At 40.3% G+C, this 23,124-nt stretch overlaps 2 protein-coding genes across 4 annotated transcripts in view; both read left to right on the top strand.

The window, feature by feature from the left end:
* Nucleotides 1–406: 406 nt before the first annotated feature.
* Nucleotides 407–5,110, top strand: LOC112261992 (cytochrome c oxidase subunit 7A2, mitochondrial). Its single transcript, XM_024437654.1, has 4 exons — nucleotides 407–572; nucleotides 3,347–3,436; nucleotides 4,389–4,473; nucleotides 4,877–5,110. Exons 1-4 carry the CDS (start codon nucleotides 555–557, stop codon nucleotides 4,930–4,932), a joined length of 249 nt encoding a protein of 82 aa, XP_024293422.1. The 5' UTR covers nucleotides 407–554; the 3' UTR covers nucleotides 4,933–5,110.
* A 2,063-nt stretch (nucleotides 5,111–7,173) lies between these two features.
* The window catches only part of LOC112261979 (collagen alpha-1(XII) chain), an 81,819-nt gene continuing 65,868 nt past the window's right edge, over nucleotides 7,174–23,124 (top strand). Inside the window, exons 1-11 of one of the 3 annotated variants that reach the window (XM_024437639.2) lie at nucleotides 7,174–7,381; nucleotides 8,208–8,313; nucleotides 12,390–12,506; nucleotides 12,626–12,769; nucleotides 13,728–13,784; nucleotides 14,750–15,013; nucleotides 15,296–15,460; nucleotides 15,589–15,762; nucleotides 17,190–17,480; nucleotides 17,633–18,235; nucleotides 22,778–23,056. In XM_024437639.2, coding sequence (XP_024293407.1) covers nucleotides 8,244–8,313; nucleotides 12,390–12,506; nucleotides 12,626–12,769; nucleotides 13,728–13,784; nucleotides 14,750–15,013; nucleotides 15,296–15,460; nucleotides 15,589–15,762; nucleotides 17,190–17,480; nucleotides 17,633–18,235; nucleotides 22,778–23,056 — 2,164 coding nt within the window. In that variant the 5' untranslated portion in view covers nucleotides 7,174–7,381; nucleotides 8,208–8,243. The remainder of the gene's footprint in view (nucleotides 7,382–8,207; nucleotides 8,314–12,389; nucleotides 12,507–12,625; nucleotides 12,770–13,727; nucleotides 13,785–14,749; nucleotides 15,014–15,295; nucleotides 15,461–15,588; nucleotides 15,763–17,189; nucleotides 17,481–17,632; nucleotides 18,236–22,777; nucleotides 23,057–23,124) is intronic. The other 2 variants (XM_024437638.2, XM_024437640.1) reach the window with 2 other exon arrangements.

The following is a 23,124-nucleotide window of genomic DNA, read 5'->3' as shown; positions in this document are numbered from 1 at the left end:
GTTTTTTTTAATATATATTTTTTTGTTTGTTTCAGTATTTTCTCGTTAATACCTGAGTTCTGTTATGTATGATGTAAGAATGTAAATTGTTGACCTATATTTTGAATAAAACATTTTTTTTAAATGCTATGCTTACTAGCCTCAATTTATGAATATGCATAGCCATCACGAGACAACTCCCATATAAGGTGTTTTTTCTCAGCTTTGTCGGGATGTCACGTGTCCTACTTATATCAGTACACTCGTAACATGTTAAGCATTACGGAACTTCCATTTTATCAAATTAACCTCACTTAGCAAATAAGCCATTATTTTGGGGGGGACCAAATTCAACTCATTGATTTCCATACAAAAACTCCTTGCTTGGTGGGCGAAACAACGCCACCTGCTGGAGGGAGACAGAGTTTCTGCCGAGTTGGGCCACTCTCACCGTCTTCCTCTCTAGTGACTGACAACTGCAATTTATTCGCCATAAAGAATCTTGGGATATCACCAGAAGCACAGTAGATAGGATTTCAAAGTGTCCTTGTGCACTCACCTAGAAGTTTACCAAAATGTACAGACAATTTATGGTAAGCGTTCAATTATATATTCGACCAATTGTTATGTATTTGTGTACGCTATTCGATGTTTTATTTTTGGCTACTGCCGTTATCTGACATATGCCACTTCAAGTGAACTCTAAGCTACCGAGCTATGTTGCTAAGCTAGCGTGTAACGTTCACCGTTGACTAACTAGCCTTTTTTGTCAGGGTAGTTGGCATACTAGCTAGCTATCACCTGATATTTTACACTTGCTTGACAATCAAGTTAGCCTTCTGATCTAAACACACCTGTTTTTATACAGTATATTGTTAACCTAGCTAGAATGACACATGTTAGCTACTTGGTAAGCTAACCAAATGAGTAACTACATAGTAGTTATTCAATCAGCTAAACCTAGCTTGCCACGTATTCTCTTCCACAGTCTTGAATTGTCATCCACAAGTGTAAAGGTCACATAGGTTAGCTAGGAAAATTCTGACTAGCTCTATCTAACTATCCAAGTGTTGTAAAAGGTGGCGTTTGCACGTACACTTGTCATGTGAATGGCTATTTTTTGGAACAGGGTTTACGTCATCTGACACTTAAAGATGCGCTTCGCTTCCTGGTTGCTAAAATTCTAATAGTCCGCCTAATTTCAGGTTGTGACAAAACAAGCAGTCATTGTGTAAAGAATAATTGTACCTTCTAAACCGATATGAAATATATTTTCCATTACTAAAAATATTGTATATTCATCTGTTGGAAGCTGGTGTAGAAAACCGAATGTAAAAGACGCAGAACCTTTAGCACGGGACGCATAGACATAGCACACACAGAACAGATCTACCTACCGCTTATTAGACTTGCTTTCAACTTGAATGAATGGTCTATAACTAAAATGTGAATTTGGTCAGGTAGCCCAAAAAGTTACATTGTAGCTTTAATGTATGTGTGTGGAGGATAATGGTGCTTTCAAGATAATTGGGAACTTTTAGGTCAAATCATGGCATCAATGATCTTCACTTCGGAAAGTCGGAGCTCTAGAAAGATGCCAGAGTTTCCGACTTGGAATTACGAGTTGACGTTCAAAAATATGTTCCCCAGTCGGAGCTTGTTTTTCCCCCGACTTCCCAGTTGTCTTGAAAGCTTGGAAGTCTGAGATTTCCGAGTTACCAGTGGTTTTGAACACGGCATAACTTATGCTCAACTGTCTAGAATCACAGCTAAGCTACATGGCTTCCTAATGGACCAATTCTGTTGGCTAGATCTACAGTATCTAGCAGAAGGTGTACATTATACAGTATATACAAAAGTATGTGGACACCCCTTCAAATTAATGGATTTGGCTATTTCAGCCACACCTGTTGCTGACAGGTTTATAAAATCGAGCACACGGCCAGGCAGTCTACATAGACAAACATTGACAGTAGAATGGCCTTACTAAAGAGGTCAGTGACTTTCAACATGGTGCTGTCATAGGATGCCATCTTTCCAACAAGTCAGTTTGTCAAATTTCTACCCTGCTAGAGCTGCCCCGGTCAACTGTAAGTGCTGTTATTGTGAAGTGGAAACGTCTTGGAGCACCAACGACGGAGCTGTAAAGTGGTAGGCTACCCAAGCTCACAAAACAGGACAGAATAGTGCTGAAGTGCGTAGGTCCTAAAAATCTTCTGGCCTCAGTTGCAACGCTCACTACAGAGTTCCAAACTGCCTCAAGAAGCAACGTCGGCACAATAACTGTTTGTCGGGAGCTTCATAAAATGGGTTTCCATGGCCGAGCAGCCGCACACAATGCCAAGCGTCGGCTGGAGTGGTATATAGCTCGCCGCCATTGGACTCTGGAGCAGTGGACACGCATTCTCTGGAGTGATGAATCACGCCCCACCATCTGGCAGTCTGACAGACAAATCTGTGTTTGGTGGATGCCAGGTGAACGCTACCTGCCCGAATGCATAGTGCCAACTGTAAAGTTTGGTGGGGGAGGAATAATGGTTTGGCTTGGTTTCTTAGTTCCAGTGAAGGGAAATCTTAACGCTACAGATGCTAGTGACATTCTAGACGATTCTGTGCTTCCTGCTTTGTGGCAACAGTTTGGAGGAGGCCCTTTCCTGTTTCAGTATGACAATTACCCCTGTGCACAAAGCGAGGTCCATACAGAAATGGTTTGTTGAGATCCGTGTCGAAGAATTTGACTGGCTTGTATAACCGATGTGAAATGGCTGGCTAGTTAGCGGTGGTGCGCGCTAATAGCATTTCAAGCGGTGACGTCACTTGCTCTGAGACCTTGAAGTAGTTGTTCCCCTTGCTCTGCAAGAGCCACGGCTTTTGTGGAGCGATGGGTAACGATGCTTTGAGGGTGGCTGTTGTCGATGTGTGCAGAGGGTCCCTGGTTCGAGCCCAGGTAGGGGCGAGGAGAGGGACGGAAGCTATACCGTTACACTTGCACAGAGCCCTGTCCTCAACCCCATCGAACACCTTTGGGATTAATTAGAACGCCGACTGCTAGCCAGGCCTAATCACCCAACATCAGTGCCCGACCTCACTAATGCTCTTAGCAAGTCCCCGCAGCCATGTTCCAACATCTTTTGGAAAGCCTTCCCAGAAAAGTGGAGGCTGTTATAGCAGCAAAGGGGGGACCAACTCTATATTAATGCCCATGATTTTGGAATTAATGTTCAACGAGCAGGTGTCCACATTCTTTTGGTCATGTATTGTAGCTAAAGCAAGGTTATTAGGTAGTGCACATGTAAACACTTCAGTAATCATTTCCAGTTAATGTTTTTATTTTTCTGCATCTCTTCCTGATCACCTATATGTTTAGAGACTTCAGCAGCTGTCCAGCCGGACTATCTCCAGTAGTGCCCGCAGACAAGTGGACAACATGGTCAAGGAGAAGCAGAAGCTGTTCCAGGTAAGCTCTGGGGCCAAGACAGGCAGATGGCGATGGAGTGGAAATGTGGAATGGAACACCTGTCTACCGAAGCTCAAATACTTTTTTTTTAAAGTTGATAATTCTGTTCTGGTTTTGTTTACCTTTTTTTGACAGTCAATATTTGTGTTCAATCTTGTTTGACTAGTAATGGTGCAGTAATGCTAAGGTTAAAGTTTGTACTTTATTCTCAGGTTCTGGAAACAGAATCTTATTTTCCCACCATTGTAGCCTGAAAGATAAGTATTTATGATGTTTGCTCATAGGTTCACTCTTAGTTTGGGCTGGGCTGACTAATTTTGCATGCAGCGTGATATGCAAACAGCTGATACAAAATGAGACTTTTGATATCAGTGCTTTGCTGAATCTTGCATAACACCCAGAGATGTCCATTGCCCTGCTTTAAAATTGTGCATCGCCTCATGGACGTCCCGGTCGTGGCCGGCTGCGACAGAGCCTGGGCTCGAACCCAGAATCTCTGGTGGCACAGTGCCTTAGACCACTGCGCCACCCGGGAGGCTGCTTTTCTGCAATTTGTTGTTGGTTTTCATCTTAGCCTAGGAATTTCCTGATCCTTTTAAGGTCATAATGTTCATGGTAAGTAATTCCGTTTGTATTAGGTTAGGCTGTACTATGTCCCAAGTAGAACTTTGCTTTCCAATAAGCATACATCTTTTAAAAATGTTTACTTGTTTTAATTGCAGTTCTAAACATCTCACAAAATAATTGGGGCTATTGTAGTGCAGTGTGTGTTGATTAAGGAAATATTCAACATATTCAGGTGGTGCAAAAGTGCTTAGACCATTTTAAAATACAGCCACCACCCAGACCGAACCATTTAGTTTGTGGTTCATATATGTTGCTATGAAGGGCTTCTTTGCATACTTCTGAATATAATTTATAGGCTAATTTCCTCTTCTTCCTGTTTACACAGGCAGATAACGGGATACCAGTCCATCTGAAGGGAGGAGCCAAGGATGCTATTCTGTACAGGGCAACGATGGCCCTTACAGTCTTTGGTAAGTATGCATTACTTGTTGTACAGCCCTGATATGACCCTCCTTGAATGTAACATTGATTGTAAGTGCTAATGGAATTTTTACGGCATATGATCAAATAATATAGATCAGGTCTAACTACACACAGTGGAGTCAAATACCAGTTTCTCACATTATCCTGCTATTTTTTTTATTTGACCTTTATTTAACTAGGCAAGTCAGTTAAGAACAAGTTCTTATTTTCAATGACGGCCTAGAAACAGTGGGTTAACTGCCTTGTTCAGGGGCAGAACGACAGATATTTACCTTTTCAGCTCGGGGATTCGATCTTGCAACCTTCCGGGTCTAGTCCAACACTCTAACCACTAGGCTACCTACCGCCCCTATGCCTGTTATATAAAACATCTTTCTCCTCTCTTCACAGGAAGTGGATTTGTCGTGTATGAACTCCTCAATGCAGCAATGCCCAAGAAGGCATGAGTGCCCTTATCCATTTCCATCCCTAAATGAATCTTCTCTGTGGTACAGATGTATGATCTGGGAGATTTTTTTTTTGTCCTGTCAATAATGCCAATTTGTTTCATGCATGGGATCAATATTTATTGATTGTTCAATGAATGTACCATAGAGAATAAAACAACCACAATACAAAGTCTTATCTATGTGAATGTTATCATTTCAAAATCTCAATACATCTGATATAAAGAGTTATTTATTTATTTTTAGATACAGAATATGTATACTTTGTCTATAGCAATTCTGTTTTTAGCTGTGATTGTGTACATGAACCAATAGATAAACCATTATATGGGACAAAAGCCACTGGGCCTATAGGATAATGGTTACTTCTGTGCATGTGGTTGACTTTCAATGCTCTGCCCAAAATGTATTTCCTGCTTTTAAACACTAGAGGCCCTCACTGATCATGAAATGAGGGACATTTTACCATGTTTACAATCATCCCAAGAGGTGACACTGCCTCAATGAAACCCAAGCTGTTCAAGGCTGTTGATATGGGCTACCCAGTGGTGTAGTAGTGGTTACGCTCAAATTTAGCTAAAGAAAATATCAAAACAGTGAAGGAAAGGCACCCCATGTGGAAAAATTGTGTGAAACAGTGACATACACTCTGAATGACCTAAAATTATGAATCCCATATGGGTCTTTCACAGTCAGGCCAACTCAAACTGTACTGTGCAGTAGGCTAATAGTATGTCTACAACAGATGACTGAGTCAGAAATTCACAGGTTTCAAACATTCCACATCATGCTTTTAAATTATTCTTCTTTTTTTTTTACAGAAAAACAAAATTGTATGTTTTAAGTCCATAACAATGCTTAAACCACACCAGGAGACCAATTTTGAGGTTGGACAAATCGAAGAAATTTGGATTTATTAGAGTAGTTACCCTTTAATTCAATTGTTTGATTAGAGGTGTTTCTGTAGCGCATTAGAAGGAGTTTGCTAAAGTAATGGCCACTGGATTGATGCAAATAATCATATGATTCTGAGTGGGCGTGGGCTACTTTATACCTACACTTAATAGAGAAGGTTTTTGGGAAAGCCTTTCCATCTACCAGAAGACAGTGAGACCTATTATTAACATCGCGATATTTTTCCCGTTCCTTAATTGTTTTAAACCTGGACGTTTTACTTCATATTATGAAGCATGTCTTACCTTGCTTCAAAGTAGCCTACAGCCAAAACCCCACCGTAGAAACGTGGAGGCAATTATTTTTATAGACTTACTCGTATGCGTTCCCCTGTTCTATTGGTTTATGTCAACGGGTTTTCATTGTATAGCAGCTAAATGCATTATCCTAATCATATTATCAAATTATGATAGTTGTTGCATCTTTAAGTCCCTCCTCCTTCTAACGGATATTTCCATATCTGTCCGCTTGCATGTGCGGTGCGCATTTTTTAATGGTGTTTTCCCGCTAATTGCATTTTGGAATATCCATGCATAGGCCAACTGCAGTGTGAACATTGCTGCCTCTAAAATGTGAATAAATAATAGTTTATCAATATTTTACGCTAGACATTCCTATCCTTTCCATCAGTCCTATTAATTTATACGGCGTATACGTCCACTACACCACTTTCATACGTATCAATGGGGGTTAAGAAGTGAATAATAAGAAGAAAATAAGTGGGTATACCCTCCGATACACCACTGGGACTACCTGTCCCGTACAATTACTTAATCAAGTGAAATTGTACTAAATACGTTATATAGTTTATTGTTTGCAGTTGTCATTAAATGTAGGACCGTGTCATTGTGTTTTAAAATCGGTGGAATTGTATGTGTACAAGTTACCCGCATGTAGTCTAGGTTGCCCTGGCGACTGCATATATTCTCAGAGAGATCCACAAGAAAATCCACGAACGAGTCGTTTGGATAGTAAATTCAGCTGGTTTTTATTGATTGAACAAATACTTTCACTGAAATAGTAAGTAGACCATTTTTTAAAACCTAATATAGCCTACATTTGAATTTCCTCAGGGTTGACTGGCTATATAGACTGTGACTCACATTATCCCTGTTAACCCGTTATAGCCACTTAAGACAGAAGATCGTGATGTGCCAAAGGAACGCAGAAAAGAATGCACTTCCCTGAAGTGTATTCCCACTGGTGAATGTTTCACATATCAAACCATGGCAAGGTTTACCGGTGGAATTTCGTAAGAGTTTACGGCGGTAAAATGAGAGTTGGGAACAGCCCCCTATTAAGTAGCAGATTGTGGAAAGATTCTACCCACTTGGACAGAGACTTCCTTCTTGTACATCTGCTGTTGGAGCTTCCAGTAGCCAGCTAGAGGAGAGAAGGGTATACCCAGAGCTCCTAAAAGTGATCTATTCGTAAAAGTTATCTTCAACGAGACTGCATTTAAATTTTTAGATTTTATTCTGTCAGAATTGACCAGGTGAGCTACAAATATTTTATTTTATCCTGCTGTTGATTAGAAATAATTCAATATTTATACAAAATAAATGCCTTTCAATGAATAAGACATTGTGCTAATCTGTATGTGCTATTTATGCACCTTTTCAAAGACCTGGATACAGGAACGCAAAGATTAATTTATTTCTGGGAATAACTGCAAGATTAGTGCTTTTTTTCGCGGTCGGTTAATTCTTTAGGTTATAGTTTGTCCATAAAGAAACACGTCTATGTTGGATTATTTCTGGACCCAGTGTGTAATCAAGAATTATACTGTATAAGAGTATGCGCATCGAAGGAGAATAGTTTAGCCAAAGTAATCAATATATTAGTTGATAATTGGTAAACGTTTACTTTAAAGCAATGATACATTTGCTATTGGGCATATTGTTTTGGCAAAAGTTTTTTATTCTACATAATATATATACTTTTATAATCTATGAGCCTAACCTATACAACAGGTTGAATTATGATTACATTATTTATTAACAGTGAGTGAACGAAATCCATTTTTAGACTACTTATGCTTAATAACGAATATAGTTCAGAAAAAAAGTGATTCTATTTTTTGAGATAACCGTGCATAAAGTGACAGAAGTTAGGTCGTTAAATAGGCCTACTTTTTTCTCTCTTTTAATTGAACCAAATTTTGCCAGACAGTGGTTTAGGTCAATTCCTCCACTGGCAGATGCCCTTTCAGTCAGGCAAATGTAATCTATTCCCTTTCAAGGGCTCGTGACTTTCTGGCCACTCTCATCCCAACGCTACACTAAATGGGTTTGAAAATTTGATTGCAACTCTCTTCTCAGATTGATTCATGTGCTGCTGACCCATAAAGTATAAAAATGAAGATAAGGCTGTCGCTGGCCGTGGCTGCCTTTGTTGCTGTGTTATTCTCCACAGTTGAAGCTCAAGGTAAATGTCCCTTCCCCCCATCCCTCCTGTCAAGCCTTTTCATATACCCTCCAACTCTCTCTCTCGCTCTCTCTCTCTCTCTCTAGTTGTTTGATTACAGTGTTTAGGATGTAGGGGTTTTATTGTGTGTGGACCTACTATCACATGGAAACAACCCTAATGCATTGTACAGTATGATTAATAAAATTATACCCAGTTATGTGTGTATTGTGCTTGATTTGACTTGTCCTGAACCTCGTCTCTTGTTCTGTAATGTACTATGAGTTATTTCAGAATAGTTACAATTGCATTTACTCACTCCTGGTACATGTATATAACATATTCTAAATTAGTTTTTATAATTATGATAGGACTTATACAAACTCTGTCATGAAACCAACATCAGGAAATGTCTCCAGCTATGCCAATGAGAAATTAGGGACTCTGGTATTATGTCGTCAACAGTCATCTGTAATACCCAGTATGTGACATTACTGTCTCAACAGTTGGATCTGACTTTTATGTTGATGTCAGAGTCCTCACAGGGCTCTGAAACCATCATGTGTAACCATAGTCGTATTGATGTTATGGTTTGGTAAAAGAATCCAGGTTTCAATAGTCATTCCTTCATTGAAAATTAGATAGGATTTTTTTTTTTCAATTATGTGTTCTAAAACAAAAGTACACTAAAAAGAAGTAAAACTAAAATCATTTCATGGTTTAGTTATTCCCCTCTGTAATTATGTCAACTAAAATTAAGTTTACATTAGCTGTTCTAGATTTGAGTATTTCTCATATTTCGATCGCCAAACAAAATAAGTGGTCATGACATGATCATTTGTAGAAATGTGAGATCATAGTTTCAATATCCCTGATGTTCAAAACGTGAGAATTCAATTCTTATGTTTTTTTGAAGTGTAAAAACATTTTCAGACCAAAGACAAAAACCCAAAATGGAAAGTTCTGATTATTTCCCCTGAAAGCTTTTTTGGGGAGTTCAATGTCTACTCCCATATATCTTTACTAAGGGAATGGGAATATGTAATATGAGAATCGCAAATTAATCCTCAGACAGGGCAAAGACAAAGATAATGTGGCATTCTCGAAAACGTTGAGTTGCGATCCATATGGAAAGTTAATTTGTAGTAATTTTTGTCAGTACATGTTGCGAAATTACTTTGGCATCCCTTCTGCCTCTTTTGGAGAGTCATAGCTCTTTCCTCTGAATGACTGACTGGCTGTAGACTAAGGTTACTGACAGTAGCCAGAGTCTGGCTTATGGGAAAGGCAGTGTCCTCTGGTCAACCAGGGTGCTGTGATGTGCATCCACGCCTGTTGAGGGAACTCGACCAAAAAGATATCCACCAATGTTTATTGTGATTATTTTATATCTTCAATGCTTTTTTTCAATGTCTTGTTTTAGAAAAGTATGTTAAAATGCAAGATGAGAAGATTGAACAGAAAATGTGCGCAGTAACAACTCTGTAACAACTGTGTTTCCAACTATTTACGACTTTTTCTACAACAATGCTCAAACAGCTTGAGCAAAGTGACACAGCTCTTTACTCTTGTGAGTGAAAACAACCTCCCTACCCACTTTCCTTACCCAAATTCCCCTCCATCTCCCCACCTCCCCTTTACTTAACACCCCTCCCTACCCACTTTCCTTACCCAACGTCCTCCTCCATCTCCCCACCTCCCCTTTACTCAACACCCCTCCCTACCCACTTTCCTTACCCAAATTCCCCTCCATCTCCCCACCTCCCCTTTACTTAACACCCCTCCCTACCCACTTTCCTTACCCAACGTCCCCCTCCATCTCCCCACCTCCCCTTTACTCAACACCTCTCCCTACCCACTTTCCATACCCAACTTCCACTCCATCTCCCCAACACCCCTCCCTACCCACTTTCCTTACCCAACGTCCCCCTCCCCATCTCCCCACCTCCCCTTTACTTAACACCCCTCCCACCCACTTTCCTTACCCAACGTCCCCCCATCTCCCCACCTCCCCTTTACTCAACACCCCTCCCTACCCACTTTCCTTACCCAACTTCCCCCTCCATCTCCCCACCCCCTTTACTCAACACCCCTCCCTACCCACTTTCCTAACCCAACTTCCCCCTCCATCTCCCCACCTCCCTTTACTCAACACCCCTCCCTACCCACTTTCCTTACCCAACGTCCCCCTCCATCTCCCCACCTCCCCTTTACCCAACACCCCTCTCGAACCACTTTCCTTACCCAACTTCCCCCTCCATCTCCCCACCTCCCCTTTACTCAACACCCCTCCCTACCCACTTTCCTTACCCAACTTCCCCCTCCATCTCCCCACCTCCCCTTTACCCAACACCCCTCCCAACCCACTTTCCTTACCCAACGTCCCCCTCCATCTCCCCACCTCCCCTTTACTCAACACCCCTCCCTACCCACTTTCCTTCCCCAACTTCCCCCTCCATCTCCCCACCTCCACTTTACTCAACACCCCTCCCTACCCCCAAGTGGGTTTATTTATTCTTGTTCAGAGACTTTCTTGGAGACATGAGGGGAGCTTTCCCGGGCCCCCTGAATTGATGTCAGGTTGGTGATCCTCTTTTACTGTGTACCAATAGCAGCTTAGTTCAGGTCCTAGTTGTTGTCCGCCTGTGCATTCAGTGTGTCCTGAGCTGTGGCTTTCTCAGTGGGTATTTTACAATGATATTCTTGCATCCCATTCCACTGCCCCTCCTCAACAGCTTGCATGCCACCCACCTGCTGACATGGTCTGCAAGGCCAGCCTTGGCATGTATGTCTTCATCACATACTCATCATCATCATGGACTATAGTATGTAGCATATAAGAAGTGCCTATACAGACATAGGCTAGAGGAGGAAGAGGCACTCCTACAGCACCTCACTTCGTAGATGTTAAGACTCTGACATTCTCACAGTTCTAGCTATCTTGTTATTCTGTTTACCCTCAAGTACATGTTTATATGTCCAAACACTTTTGTTTCCCATTTAACTGTACTCACATAAAGGTGAAAGGTCACTCAACACTCAGCTGATCTAAATAGGTTGCATGTGAACCCCAACTGAGGAAGAATATCATGTTAAAATATGTTTATTATCTCTGTGTGTGGTCTGTCATGTACATGGAAACTTTCATCCAATTTGTCAAGTTGTTCTAAACAACTTTCTCATGTACATGTGCATGGTGCCGTGGCAGCCAGCTCAATGTGGACACGTGTGTTGTTGTCAGATTGCATCTGTTGTTTTATTTTTTTCAATATATTTGTAAATGATTTTCCTCTGTATCTCAACTCTCTCTTCATGTTGTCTGTGTAAGGCAAGCAGTGTCCCAGCACCTCATGCCATGCTGTTCACTCTGCCAATGAAAAGAACGTACACAACAGTCTCCCGTGACACATTGTGTATTCTTTTTGCAAGGTTTGCAATGGATTTATGCCAATGACTTGTGCTAGTCTCTAAATATACAAATAGTTTGTCAAAATATGTATATATACTCTGTATATATAACATGTGTTAAAATCAGCAAATGCCATCAACATTACCTGGCAATCTTGACTCCATTGTATAATCAATAATGTTGGAATGAAAATGTTGTTGTACTTGTGTGTTGTTCCAATCAACTCCATGACTTGAGAGCAACCTGTTGGTGCTGGTTGGTTGGGCATGCGTGGTAATGACTGCACTCAGCATGTATTGGATGGTTCACTCAATGTTTGTCCTTAGGGGAGTTTTATGTGGAGTTGGTCTGTATTAATGTTGTTTACTCCAGACTTCCGGTGCTTGAGTTGCTGACTAGGGTCACCTGGTTGTGCAACTCAAACAAATGCCATTTTGTTTTCCAAAATGGCTTCTCACACTTTTTAAATGTTGTTGTAAATTTATTTTTTGTCACATTTACCATGGATGTGGGTTTTTGTCTCCCTCAACAATGAACGTCTCAACTTCAGTCATGAAGTGTTTATCGTTGGGCTAAATGTGAATGCTTGATATAAAATGCCTTGCTGAAATACTTGATCAACACCTATATACTCATACCCATGTTTTGCTTACATGTAAGTTAACATCAGTTCCTCTTTTGTTTGCAGTGGAGCCCCCCTCAGACTTGAAATTTAAAATTCTAAATGAGAACACAGTGCAAATGTCATGGAGAAAACCATCGCAAAGGATACAAGGCTACAGAATACAAGTTGTATCGGATACAGGTTCGTATTTATTGATCTCATCGGTTAATTGACGTTTGCCTTACTAGTTATAGCCTTTCATGCCAAGCTGAATGATAATTTGCACCAATGCTAATGGAAACCCATTCTCTATATCCCAGATGAACCAGCCAAAGAGTTTAACCTCTCTGCCACTGCTACAAAGACGTCTATCCCAGACCTGACTCCTGATCTGGACTACTCAGTGTCCATCATCTCCTATGATGGCACAGAGGAGAGTATACCCATCTTTGGTCAGCTCACTAGTAAGTGCTCAATATTCAAATCAAAACAAATGTGTCTCCTGCACCAAATACAACAGATGTAGACCTTAAAGTGAAATGCTTAAATTACTTAAAAATAAGTTGAAATGTAGCAAATAATTAAGGAGCAACAATAAAATAACAGTAGCGAGGCTATATACAGGGGGTTCCTGTACAGAGGGTTCCGGTACAGGGTCAATGTGAGGGGGCACCAGTTAGCAAATGTAATTGAGGTAATATGTACATGTAGGTAGAGGTAAAGTGACTACGCATGGATAATAAACAGGGAGTAGAAGCAGCGTAAAAATGTGGGGTGGGGACAATGCAATTAGTCCTGGTAGCCATTTTATTAACTGTTCAAGAGTCTTATAGCTTGGGGGTAGAAGCTGTTAAGAAGCCTTTTTGACCTAAACTTGGCGCTCCGGTACAGCTTGCCGTGTGGTAGCAGAGAGAACAGTCTATGACTAGGAAGGCTGGAGTCCTTGTCAATTTTTTGGGCTTTCCTCTGACACTGCCTGGTATAGAGGTCCTGGATGGCAGGAAGCTTGGGCCCAGTGATATATTCTGATGCTGTTACAAGGTTAAAAATAACTTGTGTGAAAAGTCAGATGGCTTTCCCAAAAGCCTGATGTGGACTGATATCAAAAGGGTTTAACCTCAGATCAGATCACTCAGCCATAGGAACAATGGGCCAATTACATAGCTGTCTATGGTGTAGCTGCCAAGTGAGATGAAAAACATAGTTTATAGCGTTAGCTTCTAGACACATCAGAAGAAGGAAATCACATTTGTTTTTTGAAACTTGAATCATGTATAGCTAATGAACCAGGAAAAATATGTTTATATGTATGTGGTTGATATCCCATTGAAGAGGCTTGATGATGTGTTGATTGTCTTGGATTTACATGGACTATGGCACACAGGATGTCATGATAACAGTTCAAGTTCACTTGTCTTTCAGTTCAATCCAGTAACACAAGTGGAACAGCAAGGAGACCTCAGACTTCAGAAGCAATCAGTAAGTATGTTTATCTCAATGTCAACCAATCCCCTCTATGCCCATTGCCTGTCCACATAGCTGTACCATTTTTCCAGTACATTTTTTGTGTTTGTCCATGAACTTCCATCATAATCATAATCATAGTTTTCTCTGGAATATTTTCCTCAGCCTCAAATACCCCTTCTGTACTGATGAGTTGTCACAGTGTGAGCAGACAGGTGGACCGACAGTGGCTGAGAATGTACACTGTAATTCGTAATTGAAAACAGTCTTCACATTGAGGCAAACGGGTTCCTTTTGGGCTCCCATAATCCAATGAGTGGGATGACGTCACTGTCATGCCAACTCGGTGCATGTCCGTCCTTTAAATTAAATGTTGAAAGAAGTGGAAAGGATTACTGCTCTGACCAGAAGTCCTTTTACTGGAGTTCTTTGCCTCTCCAGTCCAGTCTGTGGATTGACAGGGAGACACGCTTACTTTTCCCCACCATGTACGATTTGGGTGGAAATTGAACCAGAAGTCCTGAATACAAAATCTGGTAGAACGCTCTTACCGCTCTCACAATAGACCTAATTGTCCTGCTAAATCGGTAGAATATTTTATGTTTTATCAATAAATCTTCAAAAGGTGAGAATAACAAGATGTGAGAAGCACATACGCATAAAGAGTCAAATAGACCTAGGGGATCTAAGATTCAAGACATTCATAGAAGTCCTGCGAATTATTGCATCTTGGATGTTCCAGAGAATCTGATGGATCTGTGATTTAAAAACCCACTAGGGTTTGAAAACATAAAACCGAACAATACCGTTGAAAGTTTCAGTGATTATTTGGTCCATAAAAACACATTTTTGTCTTCATGACTGTTGGAATATGTCAGATATTTTCATTAGAGTACCACAAAGGTGCACCAATCTGTCAGATTGTGTTCAGACAATTAATTGTGTTGCCTCTCTCCCCATCCCCCTCTCCACCCCTCCAGAGTGTTCAGTCAATGCCATAGCAGACCTAGTTTTCCTGGTGGATGGCTCCTGGAGCGTTGGCAGGGAAAACTTCAAGCATATTCGCAGCTTCATCAGTGCCTTGGCTGGTGCCTTCGACATCGGAGAGGACAAGACCAGGGTGGCCGTGGTCCAGTACAGCACAGACACCCGCACTGAGTTCCCACTCAACCGCCACTCCAAACGAGGGGAGCTTCTCAAAGCCATCAACACCCTGCCCTACAAAGGAGGAAACACCATGACAGGTATACGTGATTTGTGTGACTTAACAGCCTACTTGGACGTGTTTGATCCCTTACAGCATGGATAGCCTGTAGATCATTTGTAAATTCTTGTAGGACCGAATCCTAACTTGAGATCTGTGTGTGTAACTAGAACATTGGTGCAAATCCTCCATTTTATGTTCTGTTTCCGTGCTTGTTCTCAAGGTAGACTTCCGCCCACAGACAATAAATGTTGTCTTACGCTGAAAGATTTTTGGTAACACTATTTTCTTAAAGGTAAATTATGTTACACTCTGTCTCTAGGGGACGCCATGGACTACCTGCTGAAAAACATCTTTACGGAGGCGGCTGGCGCCAGGAAAGGCTTTCCGAAGATAGCCATGATCATCACAGACGGAAAATCCCAGGACCCAGTGGAGGAGTATGCTAAACGACTCAGGAACATTGGAGTGGAAATATTTGCCTTAGGTACTGCTCTTTCTTGAGAACATCCTTATAATGCTTTTAGTTTGTGTGTGCCTGGAGATTCTGTAATGGCTGATGTCCAGGGTACTCAATTTCTCAGCCTAATTTGTAAGATTTTTTTCACAATGTAGGCATCAAAGGAGCAGATGAGAATGAACTGAAGGAAATGGCCTCAACTCCCCACAACACACATGTCTACAATGTTCCTAACTTTGATGTGATCAAGGCAGTGCAGAAAAAGCTCATCACTCAGGTGTGCTCCAGTGTGGAAGACCAGCTCAACTCTCTAGTGAGCGGAGATGATGGTAAGACATTATATATGATGGTAAGACATTATAGATGATGGTAAGACATTATAGATGATGGTAAGACATTATAGATGATGGTAAGACATTATAGATGACGGTAAGACATTAAAGATGATGGTAAGACATTATAGATGATGGTAAGACATTATAGATGATGGTAAGACATAGATGATGGTAAGACATAGATGATGGTAAGACATTGTAGATGACAGTAAGACATTAAAGATGATGGTAAGACATTAAAGATGAAGGTAAGATATTAAAGATGATGGTAAGACATTATAGATGACGGTAAGACATTATAGATGACGTTAAGACATTAAAGATGACGGTAAGACATTATAGATGACTGTAAGACATTAAAGATGACAGTAAGACATTATAGGTGCTGGTAAGACATTATAGATGACGTTAAGACATTATAGATGACGGTAAGACATTATAGATGACGGTAAGACATTAAAGATGACGGTAAGACATTATAGATGACGGTAAGACATTATAGATGACGGTAAGACATTAAAGATGACGGTAAGACATTATAGATTACAGTAAGACATTAAAGATGATGGTAAGACATTATAGATGACGGTAAGACATTATAGATGACGGTAAGACATTAAAGATGACGGTAAGACATTATAGATGACGGTAAGACATTATAGATGACGGTAAGACATTAAAGATGACGGTAAGACATTATAGATGACGGTAAGACATTAGAGATGACGGTAAGACATTATAGATGACGGAAAGACATTATAGATGACGGTAAGACATTAAAGATGACGGTAAGACATTATAGATGACGGTAAGACATTATAGATGACGGTAAGACATTATAGATGACGGTAAGACATTAAAGATGACGGTAAGACATTAAAGATGACGGTAAGACATTATAGATGACGGTAAGACATTATAGATGATGGTAAGATATTATAGATGACAGTAAGACATTATAGATGACGGTAAGACATTAAAGATGACGGTAAGACATTATAGATGACGGTAAGACATTATAGATGACGGTAAGACATTAAAGATGACGGTAAGACATTATAGATTACAGTAAGACATTAAAGATGACGGTAAGACATTATAGATTACAGTAAGACATTAAAGATGATGGTAAGACATTATAGATGACGGTAAGACATTAAAGATGACGGTAAGACATTATAGATTACAGTAAGACATTAAAGATGATGGTAAGACATTATAGATGACGGTAAGACATTATAGATTACAGTAAGACATAGATAATGTATTACATCACATTTCCATTGTTTGATTTAAATCTTCACCTATTTCAAGTACATTGTCAGAAATAGGTATGGTCAATGTAACAAATCAACATCTTTGTAACTGTAAATGTATTGTTGAAGTGTTTCCTAACCAAACTACATTTGTTCTGTCTCTAGTGGTGGAACCGGCCTCTAACCTTCAGGTGCTTGAGATCTCCTCTAAGTCCATGAGGGTGACGTGGGATCCCTCTCTGGGGGAGATCACAGGCTACAAGCTGACCCTGATGCCCATGATGGCTGGGATGAAGCGCCAGGTGGTATACGTGGGGCCCACCCAGACCTCCGTCAACGTCCGGGACCTGTCCCCAGAGACTGAGTACGAGATCAGCCTGTTCGCCCTGAAGGGTCTGACACCCAGTGATGCTGTCCTGGCCATGGAGAAGACTCAGCCTGTCAAGGTGTCATTGGGTGAGATAACGCTCTGTAACAGCATATCAGTGATCCACTCACTCTCTCACATACTAACTCACTGAAAGTTGACTTAGTTGCTATGTAAAAGAACAACCTATTTCATAATGTAGACCATATAGAGATGACATCTAATGTCCTTCCCTCCCCAGAATGCTCTCTTGGAGTGGACGTACAGGCTGACGTGGTCCTGCTGGTCGATGGCTCCTACAGTATTGGATTACAAAACTTTGCCAAGGTTAGAGCTTTCCTGGAGGTCCTGGTCAACTCCTTCAACGTTGGGCTCGACAAGATCCGGCTCAGCTTGGTCCAGTACAGCAGGGACCCCCACACTGAGTTCGCCCTGAACACCTATAATGACATTGCTTCAGTGGTCAAGGCTGTCCGGACGTTCCCTTACCGCGGAGGCTCCACCAACACGGGCAAGGCCATGAACTACGTCAGGGAGAAGATCTTTATCTCCACCCGAGGCGCTCGAACCAGCGTCCCACGTGTCATGGTCCTCATCACAGACGGCAAGTCCTCGGACTCCTTCAAGGATGCGGCCACCAACCTAAGGAATATAGATGTGGAGATCTTTGCTGTGGGGGTGAAGGACGCTGTAAGGTCAGAGCTGGAAGCCATTGCTAACGCCCCAGCAGCGACCCACGTATACACTGTGGAGGACTTTGATGCTTTCCAGAGGATCTCCAAGGAGCTCACCCAGTCCATCTGCCTGAGGATCGAACAAGAGCTCCTAAACATCAAGAAGAGGAGTGAGTAGCCATTTAACATTTCCATGGTAATAGAACAATGATGAGACTTTAAAATGTATGTCAAACAAAAACCAATGATTGTAAAGTTAAACAAACCATGCACAATGACTACTTTTAACAATTTCCACTGAAAATTGTGCAAAAACACATTTACTTGAAGATCACTGCAGATGCAAAGTTTGGTAGCAGAATGACAGCACAAACAGCACAAACAGTACAAACTGTAATTCTGTTACCAAACCAAACATCAGCCGTGTTCTTCAAGTAAACGTGTTTCTGTAACATTTTCAGTGGACATTGTTAATAGTAGTCCTTGTGCATAGAGTTGGATGGTTTGTTTAAGAAGAATTTGTTTGACATACATTTTCAGTGGACATTGTTAATAGTAGTCCTTGTGCATAGAGTTGGATGGTTTGTTTAAGAAGAATTTGTTTGACATACATTTTCAGTGGACATTGTTAATAGTAGTCCTTGTGCATAGAGTTGGATGGTTTGTTTAAGAAGAATTTGTTTGACATACATTTTCAGTGGACATTGTTAATAGGAGTCCTTGTGCATAGAGTTGGATGGTTTGTTTAAGAAGAATTTGTTTGACATACATTTTCAGTGGACATTGTTAATAGGAGTCCTTGTGCATAGAGTTGGATGGTTTGTTTAAGAAGAATTTGTTTGACATACATTTTCAGTGGACATTGTTAATAGGAGTCCTTGTGCATAGAGTTGGATGGTTTGTTTAAGAAGAATTTGTTTGACATACATTTTCAGTGGACATTGTTAATAGGAGTCCTTGTGCATAGAGTTGGATGGTTTGTTTAAGAAGAATTTGTTTGACATACATTTTCAGTGGACATTGTTAATAGGAGTCCTTGTGCATAGAGTTGGATGGTTTGTTTAAGAAGAATTTGTTTGACATACATTTTCAGTGGACATTGTTAATAGGAGTCCTTGTGCATAGAGTTGGATGGTTTGTTTAAGAAGAATTTGTTTGACATACATTTTCAGTGGACATTGTTAATAGGAGTCCTTGTGCATAGAGTTGGATGGTTTGTTTAAGAAGAATTTGTTTGACATACATTTTCAGTGGACATTGTTAATAGGAGTCCTTGTGCATAGAGTTGGATGGTTTGTTTAAGAAGAATTTGTTTGACATACATTTTCAGTGGACATTGTTAATAGGAGTCCTTGTGCATAGAGTTGGATGGTTTGTTTAAGAAGAATTTGTTTGACATACATTTTCAGTGGACATTGTTAATAGGAGTCCTTGTGCATAGAGTTGGATGGTTTGTTTAAGAAGAATTTGTTTGACATACATTTTCAGTGGACATTGTTAATAGGAGTCCTTGTGCATAGAGTTGGATGGTTTGTTTAAGAAGAATTTGTTTGACATACATTTTCAGTGGACATTGTTAATAGTAGTCCTTGTGCATAGAGTTGGATGGGTTGTTTAAGAAGAATTTGTTTGACATACATTTTCAGTGGACATTGTTAATAGTAGTCCTTGTGCATAGAGTTGGATGGTTTGTTTAAGAAGAATTTGTTTGACATACATTTTCAGTGGACATTGTTAATAGGAGTCCTTGTGCATAGAGTTGGATGGTTTGTTTAAGAAGAATTTGTTTGACATACATTTTCAGTGGACATTGTTAATAGGAGTCCTTGTTTATAGAGTTGGATGGTTTGTTTAAGAAGAATTTGTTTGACATACATTTTCAGTGGACATTGTTAATAGGAGTCCTTGTGTATAGAGTTGGATGGTTTGTTTAAGAAGAATTTGTTTGACATACATTTTCAGTGGACATTGTTAATAGGAGTCCTTGTGCATAGAGTTGGATGGTTTGTTTAAGAAGAATTTGTTTGACATACATTTTCAGTGGACATTGTTAATAGGAGTCCTTGTGCATAGAGTTGGATGGTTTGTTTAAGAAGAATTTGTTTGACATACATTTTCAGTGGACATTGTTAATAGGAGTCATTGTGCATAGAGTTGGATGGTTTGTTTAAGAAGAATTTGTTTGACATACATTTTCAGTGGACATTGTTAATAGGAGTCCTTGTGCATAGAGTTGGATGGTTTGTTTAAGAAGAATTTGTTTGACATACATTTTCAGTGGACATTGTTAATAGGAGTCCTTGTGCATAGAGTTGGATGGTTTGTTTAAGAAGAATTTGTTTGACATACATTTTCAGTGGACATTGTTAATAGGAGTCCTTGTGCATAGAGTTGGATGGTTTGTTTAAGAAGAATTTGTTTGACATACATTTTCAGTGGACATTGTTAATAGGAGTCCTTGTGCATAGAGTTGGATGGTTTGTTTAAGAAGAATTTGTTTGACATACATTTTCAGTGGACATTGTTAATAGGAGTCCTTGTGCATAGAGTTGGATGGTTTGTTTAAGAAGAATTTGTTTGACATACATTTTCAGTGGACATTGTTAATAGGAGTCCTTGTGCATAGAGTTGGATGGTTTGTTTAAGAAGAATTTGTTTGACATACATTTTCAGTGGACATTGTTAATAGGAGTCCTTGTGTATAGAGTTGGATGGTTTGTTTAAGAAGAATTTGTTTGACATACATTTTCAGTGGACATTGTTAATAGTAGTCCTTGTGCATAGAGTTGGATGGTTTGTTTAAGAAGAATTTGTTTGACATACATTTTCAGTGGACATTGTTAATAGTAGTCCTTGTGCATAGAGTTGGATGGTTTGTTTAAGAAGAATTTGTTTGACATACATTTTCAGTGGACATTGTTAATAGGAGTCCTTGTGCATAGAGTTGGATGGTTTGTTTAAGAAGAATTTGTTTGACATACATTTTCAGTGGACATTGTTAATAGGAGTCCTTGTGTATAGAGTTGGATGGTTTGTTTAAGAAGAATTTGTTTGACATACATTTTCAGTGGACATTGTTAATAGGAGTCCTTGTGTATAGAGTTGGATGGTTTGTTTAAGAAGAATTTGTTTGACATACATTTTCAGTGGACATTGTTAATAGGAGTCCTTGTGTATAGAGTTGGATGGTTTGTTTAAGAAGAATTTGTTTGACATACATTTTCAGTGGACATTGTTAATAGGAGTCCTTGTGCATAGAGTTGGATGGTTTGTTTAAGAAGAATTTGTTTGACATACATTTTCAGTGGACATTGTTAATAGTAGTCCTTGTGCATAGAGTTGGATGGTTTGTTTAAGAAGAATTTGTTTGACATACATTTTCAGTGGACATTGTTAATAGGAGTCCTTGTGCATAGAGTTGGATGGTTTGTTTAAGAAGAATTTGTTTGACATACATTTTAAAGTGGAAATTCTGAGTCTCAGTATTAAATTCCCGTACCCTTATAACAAAGGGCTGGGGGTTTTCCTTCTCTGGTCATGTGGTCAACAAAAACTCCTAGCCCTACTCATTACACATACCCCTGTTTGAAGTTTAGCATGCTTACTCTGGGCTGTACTGTACCTGTAACTATAGCTACATAACCATACATGTGGGTTACTTTAGTGGCAGCCGCTAAGTGACCTCGAACTCTGTATAGTCCATTGTAATCAGTTATTTGTGCTGCGGTAAAGCAGGTCAGAACTGTGCTACTGCAATAGTGATATCATAATGTAACTACATCTCCACTACACAAAAGGCTGAGTAATAATCTGAATCTATTATTACCCTTGCCTTGGTCTGTTTCTTTCTCCCCAGCTGGCTTCTGGTCAGGCAAACACAAGCGAGGTATTCATTGTCAGGGTTCTCCCCAGGATTGTTTAACAAGGTGGTGCTGCTGAGAACACCTGTAACTGCCATTTCCTGCAATCTAGAGCAAATAAATACTCAATTAGGGTGTGGTGCCTTGCCTTAAATGATAACAAATAAAAATATATAGTACTTTTATTTATTTTTTTACATTGTGGTGCAGCCAGTCAGCGTAGTGCCCTTGTTGCATTTTTTGGGGGAGAAACCTGATTGTTTTATCTCTCTGGGCATGCTGCCTTCAAAATATCACAAAACCATATGCCTGCATCTCAGGGGAGCTCGTTGAACAATTTGTTATCGTTTACTGTTTTTAAACACTATAGCAACTGACTGGAGACCCTCTGTTATTCTGACCTAAATGTCCTTCCAATTCAAAGGCCACCCGTCTCTGAAGGTCAACAGGACTTTAGACAGTTTTCAACACCACAGAAGCAGGGCATCAGTTTATCTGCTACACTTATTATCAGTAATGATCCCCCTTTTCCAAGAACACAAAACAATTAGCCATTGGCAATGTCCTGGGGTTTTAATATGAATTTGTTGTAATCTTGTCGGCTTAATGCACAATGCTAGCATTCAGTATGAGGAGTGTTTCCTATGACCAAGACACTCATGGAAGATAAATGGTCAAATATGGATCTGTGAATGGTGTTGAATGAGTTCAACACATTGGTTCCATTCCAGCTTTTCTGAATGAATAAGATAGACACCTCTGCTTAGCATTATCAAAAGCCCTAACGATTACATTTCCTGTGAGGACAAAACACAAGCCAGTCACTTAATTGTGTTTTATCCCTCTCGTCAGGTCTGATTGCACCCAGGGACCTGGAGTTCTCTGAGGTGACGTCCAGAAGCTTCCGTGTCACCTGGACAATCGATTCCACCAACGTCATGTCCTACTTGGTGCGTTTCCGTAAGGCAGAGGACATCACTGGGGACTACATCTCCCTGGCTGTGCCAGCCGACACCACCAGCGCCATCCTGCCACACCTCACCCCCTTCACCACCTACGAGGTCAACGTGTTCGCCCAGTATGACAAAGGAGACAGTTTCCCTCTGTCAGGGGAGGAGACCACTTTGGAAGGTAAGGGGTTAAAAGCATACACATTCAGGGGTTTCACAGCATAATCAAGTGAAGAGATACAGTACACT

The sequence above is a fragment of the Oncorhynchus tshawytscha genome, linkage group LG11, assembly GCF_018296145.1.
Source record: "Oncorhynchus tshawytscha isolate Ot180627B linkage group LG11, Otsh_v2.0, whole genome shotgun sequence".
In the NCBI taxonomy this organism is placed as follows: Eukaryota; Metazoa; Chordata; class Actinopteri; order Salmoniformes; family Salmonidae; genus Oncorhynchus; species Oncorhynchus tshawytscha.
The sequence above is the reverse complement of the archived record's forward strand: the minus strand, read 5'-3'. Positions and strand labels throughout refer to the sequence as shown.